Here is a 12987-nt window from a genome sequence, read left to right as displayed (position 1 = left end):
GCATGTGCAGATGCTCAAGGCCCACAGATGAGGAGGCCGATCTTCGGGGTGCCCAGATGAGGGTAAGAAGCGGCGGGGGGGGGGGAGGGGGGTGTGTGCCAATCGCGTCAGGGGGCGCCGGATCGTGGCGGGGGGGGGGGGGGCCGGATTGAGTCGGGGGCGCTCGTAAATCGAGCCATGCTCCGTTTCAGAGGCACCGATTTTGCAAATGTTTTGCTTGTCTTGCAAAACACTCGCAAACCGGTGCACTCGTAAACCGAGGTACCACTGAATATCAAAACAAGAAATCCAATCCAACCCAGCCCAAGAGAGCTCTTTCATCCCTACAGTTAGCCTTTTTGCTTGTATCACTTCCCATAACATAAACAAATAGCTGGTTTAATATGTGTGTTTTAGGCTGGGTAAAACTTAAGGTATGGTATGTTGCTTTTTATTTTTTAAAGGTCTCAAAGGTGATCACTGAAGGATGCAAATTGCCACAATGTTATTTTCTGTCACTAAGTAAATGAGTGCACAATCATAAAGCACAGTTACTTACCGTAACAGGTGTTATCCAGGGACAGCAGGCAGATATTCTTGACTGATGGGTGACGGCACCGACGGAGCCCCGGTAAGGACAATTTTAGAGTGATTGCACTCTAAGAACTTGGAAAGTTCTAGCAGGCCGCACCGCGCACGTGTGAGTGCCTTCCCGCCCGATGGAGGTGTGCGGTCCCCAGTTAAGATAAGCCAGCTAAGAAGCCAACCCGGGGAGGAGGGTGGGCGCAAGAATATCTGCCTGCTGTCCCTGGATAACACCTGTTACGGTAAGTAACTGTGCTTTATCCCAGGACAAGCAGGCAGCATATTCTTGACTGATGGGTGACCATCAAGCTAACAAAAAGAGGGATGGAGGGAAGGTTGGCCATTAGGAAAACAAATTTTGCAAAACAGATTGGCCGAAGTGTCCATCCCGTCTGGAGAAAGCATCCAGACAATAATGAGATGTAAAAGTATGAACTGAGGACCAAGTAGCAGCCTTGCAGATTTCCTCAATAGGAGTTGAACGGAGGAAAGCTACAGATGCTGCCAAAGCTCGAACTCTATGGGCCGTAACAGAACCTTCCAGTGTCAGTCCGGACTGAGCATAACAGAATGAAATACACGCTGCAAGCCAATTGGACAGCGTACGTTTAGAAATAGGACGTCCCAATTTATTCGGGTCAAAGGACAGAAATAGTTGAGGAGATGATCTGTGGGGCTTAGTACAGTCTAAATAGTAAGCTAAAGCCCGCTTACAGTCCAAAGTATGCAGAGCCTGTTCTCCAGAATGAGAGTGAGGTTTCGGAAAGAAGACAGGCAGAACAATAGATTGGTTGAGATGAAATTCAGAGACAACCTTCGGGAGAAACTTTGGATGTGTACGCAGAACCACCTTGTCATGATGAAAGACTGTAAAAGGTGGATCAGCAACTAGTGCATGCAGCTCACTGACCCTCCTGGCAGAGGTAAGAGCAATAAGGAAGAGCACTTTCCAAGTGAGAAACTTGAAAGGAGCTGTAGCCAAAGGTTCAAATGGAGGCTTCATTAAAGCGGAAAGAACCAAATTGAGATCCCAGATTACAGGAGGAGGCTTAAGAGGTGGTTTCACATTGAAAAGACCCCGCATGAATCTGGATACCAAAGGATGAGCTGAGAGAAGTTTCCCCTGAACTGGCTCATGAAAAGCAGCAATAGCACTGAGGTGGACTCTGATGGAAGTAGACTTGAGACCAGAGTCAGACAAAGAAAGAAGATAATCTAACAAGGTCTCCACTGCAAGGGAAGTGGGATCATGATGATGAAGAAGACACCAAGAAGAATACCGGGTCCACTTCTGATGGTAACATTGCAGAGTGGCCGGTTTCCTGGAAGCATCTAGAATAGAACGAACGGGCTGAGTCAGAAGAGGATCATGTGGAGTCAGCCCGAGAGATACCAAGCTGTCAGGTGCAGAGACTGGAGGTTGGGATGTAGAAGGGTCTCCTGATGCTGTGTAAGCAGAGAAGGAAACAATGGAAGAAGAATAGGCTCCCTGGAACTGAGTTGAAGTAGAAGGGAGAACCAATGTTGCCTGGGCCACCGTGGAGCAATTAGAATCATAGTGGCTTGTTCCCTCTTGAGCTTGAACAAGGTTCGTAACATGAGAGGCAGAGGGGGGAAAGCATAAAGGAACAGATTGGACCAATCCAGAAGAAACGCATCCGCTGCCAGACGGTGAGGAGAGTAGAGTCTGGAGCAGAAGTGGAGCAGCTGATGATTGTGAGGAGCTGCAAAGAGGTCGATCTGAGGAGTGCCCAAGTGAGCGAAAATGGACAGGAGAGTCAAAGGATCGAGAGTCCATTCGTGGGATTGGAGAATTCTGCTGAGATTGTCCGCCAAGGAATTCTGCTCTCCCTGAATGTAAACAGCCTTCAGGAATAATTGGTGATCTGTCGCCCAAGCCCAAATCCTCTGGGCTTCCTGGCACAAGAGGCGAGAGCCTGTCCCACCCTGTTTGTTGATGTAATACATCGCAACTTGATTGTCTGTGCACAGTAGTAGAACTTGAGGAAAGAGAAGATGTTGGAAGGCCTTGAGGGCATAAAACATCGCTCTGAGTTCCAGGAAATTGATGTGATGCTTCTTTTCCTGGGCTGTCCAAAGGCCTTGCGTTTGGAACTCGTTCAAATGAGCTCCCCAGGCATAAGGGGAGGCATCGGTGGTGATGACAAGTTGATGAGGAGGTAGATGGAACAGAAGACCTCTGGAGAGATTTGAGGATATCAACCACCATTGTAGAGACTGACGAAGAGATGATGTCACAAATATGTGTCGTGAGCAAGGATCCGTCGCTTGGGACCACTGGGTAGCAAGGGTCCATTGAGGAGTGCGCAGGTGAAGACGTGCGAAGGGGGTGACATGAACTGTCGAGGCCATGTGACCCAAGAGTATCATCAGTTGCTTGGCAGAGATGGAACGTTGTGGCAGCACCTGCTGGCATAGAGATTGAAGAGTTTGCGGCAGGAATGCTCTCATGAGGACTGTGTCCAGGATCGCTCCAATAAATTGAAGTCTCTGAGTGGGGATGAGATGGAATTTGGGTAGATTGATCTCGAACCACAGGAGTTGTAGAAAAAGGATGGTCTGGTTGGTGGCCCGGAGCACTGTCTGAGATGAAGTGGCCTTGATTAACCAATCGTCCAGGTAAGGAAAAACCTGAAGGTGGTGAGAGCGTAGAAAAGCAGCCACCACAATCAGACATTTGGTGAACACTCTTGGAGAGGAGGCAAGACCGAAGGGTAGCACCTTGTATTGGTAATGACAGTGATTGATCATGAAGCGGAGGTACTGTCTGGAGGCTAGATTGACTGGAATATGGGTATATGCCTCTTTGAGATCGAGGGAGCATAGCCAGTTGCCGTGAGTGAGAAGAGGGTAAAGAGTGGCCAAAGAGAGCATTCTCAATTTTTCTTTGACCAAGCATTTGTTGAGATTGCGAAGATCTAGAATGGGTCTGAGGTCTCCTGTTTTTTTGGGGACCAGAAAATAACGGGAGTAGAATCCCTGCCCCTTTTGATCTAGAGGAACTTCCTCTATGGCGTACAGAAGGAGGAGGGATTGAACCTCCTGAAGAAGGAGGGAAAACTGAGGAGTGTTCAAAGCAGACTCTCTTGGCAGACTTTGGGTAGGAAGAGTCTGAAAGTTGAGAGAGTAGCCATGGAGGATGATGTTGAGGACCCACTGATCCGAGGTGATGATTTCCCAACGGCTGATGTAGAAAGTAAGACGTCCTCCTATGGGTCGGGGAAGATGGGCAGATGGCGGAACTCTGGCTATGCCCTGGAGAACCAAGTCAAAAGGGTTGGGTAGACTTCTGTGGTGGAGGAGGCTTCACCTGTTGCTGTTGTGCTGGCCTAGGAGGTTGCCGTTGTTGTTGGCGCTGACGTCTAGGCTGTTGAGGAGCTGGTGGTAAAGGACGAGCCACATAGTGGCGTTGGTAAGCCAATTGCTGCCGGAAAAGGCCGGGCAGGTGGAGTCTTCTTTTTGGTTTCCAGGAGAGTATCCCATCTAGTCTCATGGGCAGAGAGTTTTTGTGTAGTGGAGTCCATGGATTCTCCAAAGAGCTCATCGCCTAGGCATGGAGTATTAGCTAAGCGATCCTGATGGTTAACATCAAGCTCGGAGACTCTGAGCCATGCCAGACGACGCATGGCAATAGACATGGCCGTGGCTCTAGAGGTCAATTCAAATGTATCGTAAATGGACCGGACCATGAACTTCCGAAGTTGGAGAAGAGAAGAAGAACAGTAGCGAAAGGCAGATTTCTTGCGGTCAGGGAGGTACTTTTCAAAAGCAGTCAGATCTTGAATTAGATGCTTTAAATAAAAGGAAAAATGAAAAGCATAATTCCCTGACCTGTTAGCCAACATCGCATTCTGGTATAATCTTTTGCCAAATTTATCCATGGCCTTTCCTTCCCTGCCAGGAGGGACTGAGGCATACACACTAGCTCCTGCAGACTTCTTAAGGGTGGATTCCACTAAAAGAGACTCGTGTGGAAGTTGTGGCTTGTCAAAGCCAGGAATGGGAATGACTTTATACAAGGAGTCCAATTTACGAGGAGCTCCTGGGATAGTCAAAGGCGTCTCTAGATTCTTGTAGAAAGTCTCCCTCAAGATATCGTGGAGGGGCAATTTAAGAAATTCCCTTGGAGGCTGGTCAAAATCCAGTGCATCAAGGAACGCTTTGGATTTTTTGGACTCAGCCTCCAAGGGAATAGAAAGAGATTCACACATCTCTTTCAAGAAAGAGGTGAAAAAGGTAGCATCTGGCTTAGAGGATGGATCTAGAACAGAAGGATCCTCTTCACCCAATGAACACTCCCCCTCAGAGAGAAGAGGCTCTTCGGAGTCACCCCACAGATCAGGATCTCTAATTTGGAAGCTGCGATCCCGGGTCTCCAGTGTGGAGGGGTCCAGGTGTCGGGTTTGCGTGCCGACTTACCCGACCTCAAAGAAGCGGTACCGGGAGATGTTAAGGGCTGTATCGGTGCCGAAGTTTGCACAGCCTGGTGTAGAGCTCTCGGTTCCGGTGCCAGGATCGGCATGGAGACTGAGGAAGCAGAATGTACCGGTACCAACAAAGTGGATGCGGACAATATAGGCTGCTCCACTGTCGGTACCGGCGGCTCAGACCGGACCGGGACTGGAAGGTTCAGTGCCAATAGAGCAGGAAGGAGCTGTTGTAACTGCTCTTTAAGTTGCACCTGTAGGACGGCTGCAATGCGCTCGTCCAGAGAAGGCACCGGTACCGTTTTTTTCTTCTGCGGTACCTGCGGTGCCGCTCGACGCCCCGAGGATGAGGAACCCAGGGTCGAGGGACTCACCTCAATAGGGGCGGAGCGCTTCCGCGGGCGCCTCGCGGTCGGCAAGACTGGGCTCGCTGCCACCGAGACCGGAGGCCGCTGCAGCGGGGAAGGCTTCTTAGCTGGCTTACCTGAGTGTTGCGACACCGGCGCGGTGTCGAAGAGGTGGGTGCCGACAGAGTTGGGGCCGATGCCGGTGTCGATGTCGCAGGGTCAGACATATCGGCACCGAAAAGTAACCGTTGTTGAATTTGACAGTTTTTTAACGTTCGTTTTTTCAATGTGGCACAGCGGGTGCAGGTGGAAGCCTTATGCTCGGGACCCAGGCACTGTAAGCACCAGTTGTGCGGGTCTGTGAGAGAAATAGGCAGTACACACCGCTGGCACTTCTTAAACCCTGGCTGGGGGGGCATGAAAGGAAAAACGGCTTCTGCCAAATCGAAGGCCGAGGCCTCGATGGTGGCAACAGGCCCCGCCAGGGCAAAACCGAAGAAAAGAAAAAGAAAAAGAAAAAGCTTTTTTTTGAAAAACAATAAAATAATAAAAGAAAGAAAGGAAATACAATTTCCTGAGAGGTTTTCGCGAGCGGGAAGGCGTTCGGAAAAAATCTTTTCAACAGCCGTTGAAAAGGTGCGTCTTCTTAGCTCCGTGGAAACTAAGAAACTGGGGACCGCGCGCCTGTCGGGCGGGAAGGCACTCGCGCGTGCGCAGTGCAGCCTGCTAGAACTTTCCAAGTTCTTAGAGTGCAATCACTCTAAAATTGTCCGTACCGGGGCTCCGTCGGTGCCGTCACCCATCAGTCAAGAATATGCTGCCTGCTTGTCCTGGGATATACTTGACAAAATTGATTTTAATTTATTTTTTTTAAAAAGTGTAAGTACTCTACATAGGCATCTTACTCTTGCTTCTGCTACTCTGTTACAGGCCTTTTTGTACTCCTCTGGAGCGTTTTTCAGTTTCTCATGTAGTGATGCTATTTCTTTTTGTAAATGTATCTGTCTTTCTTGTGCTGCTGCTTTCTCCTGCTGAGAACCATCAAGGATTTCATTGATCTGCTTCTGCAGTTCTGCTAGGTTTTTCCCTAAAATATCTGATGCATTATGACATCTGGAGGTAAAAATAAAAAAACAAAAACAAATTCAGAAAAATTCTATGCAGATTCTAGTACTTTGAAAGGTGATATATCAAGTACATAATAAACAATACAAGTGTTATCTTGTTGGGAAAACTGGATGGACTATACAGATCTTGTCGTCTTCTATTGTTACAATGTAGCATAAGAAATGCATATTATTTTGCTACATTTACTTCTCAACCATCCAATTATGTGCTCCAGAAGAGTTGCATCAGGTTTTGTTATATAACATCTACTATGTCTCATCCCATCATAATGCTGTACATGAGCTTTTCAGATCACAATGATACTTAATTCATATAAGATTCAGAAAAAGAAATATGAACTCTCCAGATTTGAATCAGTCAGGATCGACAATTAGTAAAAAAAAAAAATCATGCATTTCTGTTTATTCAAGAGTTTCCAAATCATTGGATTCTGTTTTCATTTAGACTTTGTTTATTGAGCAGGTTGCTCATGGTACCATGAGGTTGCAACTAGATGCCACATCAGCCATTTTCAAAAGCAGGCCATGCTGGGCAGCAGCAAGCAGGCATTATTCCTGCCCAATTCTCCCAAGACTACCAGGGACCAGCAAAGGTAGGTTTGGGAGGTCACAGGGTTCAGGCCTCTATATTTTCTTCAGGGGGGGTGGAATTGTGAAGGTTCTGGTGGGGGGGAGAGGGGGAAGGACTGGGACAGGGCAGATAATTATATTCTGGTTCCCGCTGAATATCAGCTACTACCATGCTGGCATGACAGTGTGCACTTTACAGAAAGGGTGGTAGATGCATGGAATAGTCTCCTGGTAGAAGTGGTAGAGACGAAGACTATCTAAATTTAAGATAGCCTGGGATAAGCATGTGGGATCTCTTAGGGAGAGGAGGAGATAGTGGATGCTGTGGATGGGCAGACTGGTTAGGCCATTCGGCCTTTATCTGCCATCATGTTTCTATGTGCTAACTGCATACCAAGTTATGGGTTGGGAAATGGACAGTGCATGGGCATGATCCTTCACTGTGTCAGACAGTCTGGATGTTATCCCAAGAAGGAGATGATAAATGCATCTATGCTGTCCATACACTTTTACCATGTGGCAAAGAATTTTGGAATGCCCCTACACAGTCTTTGAACCTTTGTGTAAATGCAGAACCTCTGTCACAATTTAGTACAAGGTCTCAAATTCCAGTAAAGGCCACTATAACCTAAACATGGCCATGAAAGTTTCATTAGAAATACTGTATAACATAATAGATGACAGAAAATAAAGACCTTCAAGGTCCATCTAGTCTGCCTAAGATAACATATGCATACTTGATCTTGAACTATTTTTGCCATTTTCAGGACACAGACTATAGAAGTTTGCCCCAAGAATGGCTTAATTTTTCAACTATCGGACTTGTGTAAGCTCACTCAGATCTGTTTAGCCATAAATCGTGACACAGACCCTAGAAGTCTGCCCAGCACTAGCCTTATGTCATGATTACTGAATTTGCTGTCTAAGCAAAGCTAAGTTTTGTTTTGATTCTATTGGAAAAGTTAAGAGAGGCTGGTCATGTAGTCAGGAAAGCAAAGATGCAAATGGAAGAAAAAAATAGTTGACATGGTAAAACGGGGAGACAAGATATTTTTTAGATATACAGTCAAACCTCAGTTTGCGAGTAACGCAATTTGCAAGTGTTTTGCAAGATGAGCAAAACACTCGAACAAACTGTAAATCGCAAAATGAGTATTGACTCGATAAGTGAGCACAGCCTACTCCCAAACCCTTACCTCCAGCGACATCACCAATCCACGCTAGCACCACTGCCTTGCCCATGCCACATCCAGCGCTGCCGGAAGCAGGAAATGCAATCAAAAGAAGGTGGAGCTTGGATGACAGCTTGGCCACATTAGCAGACTGGGCTCTCGACGAGGCCTGCTCAAGAAGGACAAATATTTACTGGTTGGCGGGCTGTTGGCAGCTGGCGGAGGCCATGGGGTCAGCATGGGAGTCGGGGTGAGTCCGGCAGGGGTGAGTCTGCGCCTGGAGAGTCCCCGGTGGTGGGCGGCGTCCAGAGGCGGCTACACACATGAACGGCGGGGCCAACGGTGCCTATCTGGGCTTGGTAACAGCGGCGGTTTGACTACAGCCAGCACCCTGAAGCCGGGGAGCACCATTACCACGCACAGCAACATGAGCGCCCTGCACTACAGCCCTCTCTCCGGTTCCCAGAGCTACGTGAGAGGCAGCGAACAGTAGCAGAGTGCTCCCCGAGAGAACTGGAGGAGCTGCGCGAATAGGTCCGTGGCTGAGGCAGTGGTGGAGGCATTGCTAATTGTAATTAAGTTTCTGGGATGTGGAACGAATTGTCCGAGTTTCCATTAATTCTTATAGGGAAAGTTGCTTTGATATATGAGCGCTTTGGATTACGAGCATGCTTCTGGAACGAATTATGCTCGTAAACCAAAGTACCACTGTATTAGTGATAGGAAGAAGTGCAAAAGTGGCATTGTAAGAGGCAAAAGTGAAGGGGAGAAATATGTAGAAGCTGATAAAGAAAAGGCCGAATTCCTTAACAAATATTTCTGTTTTGTGTTCACGGCTGAAGCGCTGGGGGTGGGACCACAGAAGACAAACGTGAATAGGGATGGAGGAATAATAGACCCTGATCGACTTTCAGAGGGTTGTGTTCATGAGGAACTAGCTAAAATAAAGGTAGACAAAGCGATGGGGCCAGATGGTGTACATCCGAGGGTGCTGAAGGAACTTAGGGAAGTTCTGGTAGCTCTGTTGACTGACTTTTTCAATGAGTCTCTAGAGTCGGGAATAGTACCAGAGGACTGGAGAAGGGTGGATATGGTCCCTCTCCACAAAAGCGGAAGTAAAGAAGAAGTAGAGAATTACAGGCTGGTAAGTCTGATTTCTGTGGTAAGCAAATTAATGGAATCGCTTTTAAAACAGAGAATGGTCAAGTTTCTGGAATCCTGTGGATTACAGGACTGGAGGCAGCATGGATTCACTACAGGTAGGTCTTTGTCAGTCAAATCTGATCAATTTCTTTGACTGGGTGACCAGAGAATTGGATAGAGGATGTGCGCTAGATGTGGTGTATTTAGATTTTAGCAAAGCCTTTGACAGTGTTCCACACAGACGTCTAATAAATAAACTGAGTGCCCTTGGGATGGGTCAGGAACTGGTTGAGTGGACAGAGGGTAGTGATCAATGGAGATCGCTCTGAGGAAAGGGATGTTACCAGTGGTGTGCCTAAAGGTTCTGTTCTTGGGCCTGTTCTTTTTAACATTTTTATAAATGATATTGCTGAAGGGTTGTCGGGTAAGATTTGCCTCCTTGCGGATGATACCAAAATCCACAATAGAGTGGGCATGCCGGATGGTGTGAATAACATGAAGAAAGACCTGGCAAAACTTGAAGAATGGTCTGAAATCTGGCAGCTAAAATTTAGTGCTAAGAAATGCAAGATCACAAAATTGGGCTGCAAAAGCCAGAGGGAATGGTACAGTTTAGGGGGTGAAGAACTTATGTGCATGAAGGAAGAGCGGGACTTGGGTGTGATTACATGTGATGATCTTAAGGTGTCCAAACAGGTTGAAAAGGTGATGGCAAAAGCTAGAAGGATGCTAGGTTGCATAGGGAGAGGTATGGCCAGTAGGAAAAGGGAAGTATTGATGCCTCTGTATAAGACTCTGGTGAGACCTCATTTAGAATATCGTGTACAATTCTGGAGGCATCACCTTCAAAAAGATATAAAAAGGATGGAGTCGGTACAGAGGAAGGCTACTAAAATGGTGTGTGGTCTTCGCAATAAGGCATATGGGGACAGACTTAAAGATCTCAATCTGTATACTTTGGAGGAAAGGCAGGAGAGGGGAGATATGAAAGTCGTTTAAATACCTACATAATATAAATGTGCATGAGTCGAGTCTCTTTCATTTGAAAGGAAACTCTACAGTGAGAGGGCATAGGATGAAGTTAAGAGGTGATAGGCTCCGGAGTAATCTGAGGAAATACTTTTTTTATAGAAACGGTGGTAGATGCAAGAACAGTTTCCTGAAAAGATGGTGGAAACAGAGACTGTGTATGAATTCAAGAGGGCCTGGAATAGGCATGTGGGATCTCTCAGAGAGAAAGAGATAATGGTTACTGTGGATGGGCAGACTAGATGGGCCATTTGGCCTTTATCTGCTTTCATGTTTCTATGTTTCTTTCCATATAGAATTTCTTTGTTTTATCCTATGCATTCTTAAATTCCGTTACCATTTTTGTCTTCACTACCTCCTATGGGAGGGCATTCTAGTCATCTACCACCCTCTCCATAAAAAGTATTTCCTAACTTTACTCCTAAATTGATCCTCCTGCAATTTCAATGTGATAGGATTTGCAGAAGAACCTTGGTTAAAGAAACCCTCTGCACCTAAGGAAATCTTAAGCATGAACTGGACACTGCTGCAGAGCCAAAGCAAGGGTTGTATTCTTTACTTACCTAATTTCTCCTGCTCCTGTCTGCAGTTTTCTCCTGAATTCTGCAACACGAGCTGTGACTTGCTCAGGATGGATTAAGTTATTCTTTGCATGGTCCAGCTGACTTTGAAGATTTTTCAGTTGCTCTTTTAGAAAGTTATTATCTGTCTAAGAAGTCAAGATAACTGAATTATATAGCAGTATTTTAAACATGACCAAGATCTAATTCATAGAAATTAGATATTGATAAAAACAAAAATATCTTTTATTGGACTGATAAAAGCTAGTCAAAAAATGTCTTAAGAGCTAAAACTCTCGTCAATACTAATTTTCTCTTTTAGTCCCACCAGACCAATCTGGAACCTGTGGGTTATGCCTGCCCACCAGTGGATGGATAGAGAGAAAAAAAATTGATGCAGGGTACCACAGATCTTTAGATCTTCAGTATTTCGAATGGCAAAGCAATGGATTACTTGTTTTTTCACTTCTGAGATGTCATACTAATACTACTCACATCAACATATTGCTTTTAAACAAGCTTTTTGAAGGCTAAATGACAGATTAGGTTCTTACCTCGGCAATCTGGGTTCTGTTAAGATACATAGGAGTCCATATTTGAGCTGTTGATTCCCATTTCCCATGAACTGCAGGAAGATATCCCTTTAAGAACTTGAAATTCCTCCCCTTCTACAGTGGAACACAGCACCCTCCTTAGTTGGTATCAAAGCAATCGAACTCCAGTGAAACATAAGAAAAAAAGGAGAGGTACAGAGAACTTCCCCAGCAAAAAATACGGAGCAGCCCCAACCCAGCCCGACTGCAGCAGCCGCAAGGGAAGGAATTGGTTGGTGTGGAACACCTGCTCCACCCCCAACGGCCCTTGTGGCGCTTCTCTTCAAAAGAAGCTTTTCCTCTTCAGGGCAGCTCCGCTTGAATTGGGAGCTGCTCCAACCCAGCCCGACTGCAGCAGCTGCAAGGGAAGGAGTTGGTCGGGTGTGGGAGACCAGCTCTACCCCCAACAGCCCTTGCGATGCTTCTTTTCTTTAAAAAAAAAAAAGATTTTCCTCTTCAGGGCAGCTCCACTTGGATTAGGAGCTGCCCCAACCCAAGCCCGACTACAGCAGCGGCAAGGGGAGGAGTTGGCTGGGTGAGGGAGACCAGCTCCATCCCCAACGGCCCTTGCAACGCTGATCACACACACAATCACACAAAAACCCCAACCACCCGCCACCAACAACCTCCAAGAGAAAAAAACAAAACAAACAACCTCTCCACCCCAAAAGACCAACTCCTTCCTCCTATCTTTCACAATGAAACCTACCCCACAAAAACAAACGCAAACTATCCTACTGATCATCCTGCTCCTAACCAACTGGAAGGCAGCAGCAAACAACAACTCTCTAAATCCAATTATTTCAATTACTAACAGAATTTACCACCCAGCCAGGAGAATCACAGTGGACAGAAACATAAATTGCCAGACCTATACACACCACACCATCACACCAACATGGGGAAGAAGACCAACAAACCCCTCTAAGACCAAAGCAAACCTCACCCAAGACCACTCATCTACCCAAAAACAATAAACAGTGCACAAACAGAATACACCACACTTACATGTGCCTACATAAACATTAGAGCTCTAGGCCCAAAGACAGAACATATAAAAGACTGGATAGAAAACGAGAATCTTGACTGCCTGTTCCTCACAGAAACCTGGCTTACATCAGACACAGATCCCAGGATAACGGAAGTCTGCCCTAAGGGATACAAAATAACAGTGGTCTACAGGGAAAAAAAAAAAAAGAGAAGGAGGTCTAGCCATCTTAGTCAGAAACTCCCTAAATCTGAATATACTAGACAAAACGTCCAACCCTTACATGGATCTACTAGCCTGCCAACTTTCATGCACCACACTAAAAGGATCCATAACTTGCATGCTCTGCTACATAACACCAGGGAATTGGAACACAACAAGACCCGAATTTGAAGATTTTATATACCGAAACTCACTAATGGCAACTTACAATCAAATCCTAGGAG

General features: G+C 46.3%; 1 protein-coding gene across 3 annotated transcripts in view; it reads right to left on the bottom strand.

Moving 5' to 3' along the window:
• Positions 1–12987, bottom strand: part of CNTRL (centriolin) — a 350863-nt gene that overhangs the window by 137957 nt on the left and 199919 nt on the right. For all 3 annotated transcript variants that reach the window (XM_033961428.1, XM_033961427.1, XM_033961429.1), the window contains 2 exons: positions 10964–11109; positions 6265–6472 (listed from right to left, as the gene is read on the bottom strand). In XM_033961428.1, coding sequence (XP_033817319.1) covers positions 6265–6472; positions 10964–11109 — 354 coding nt within the window. The remainder of the gene's footprint in view (positions 1–6264; positions 6473–10963; positions 11110–12987) is intronic.

Source organism: Geotrypetes seraphini, chromosome 10 (assembly GCF_902459505.1).
Source record: "Geotrypetes seraphini chromosome 10, aGeoSer1.1, whole genome shotgun sequence".
NCBI lineage: Eukaryota > Metazoa > Chordata > Amphibia > Gymnophiona > Dermophiidae > Geotrypetes > Geotrypetes seraphini.
This window is presented reverse-complemented; position numbering and strand designations above follow the sequence as displayed.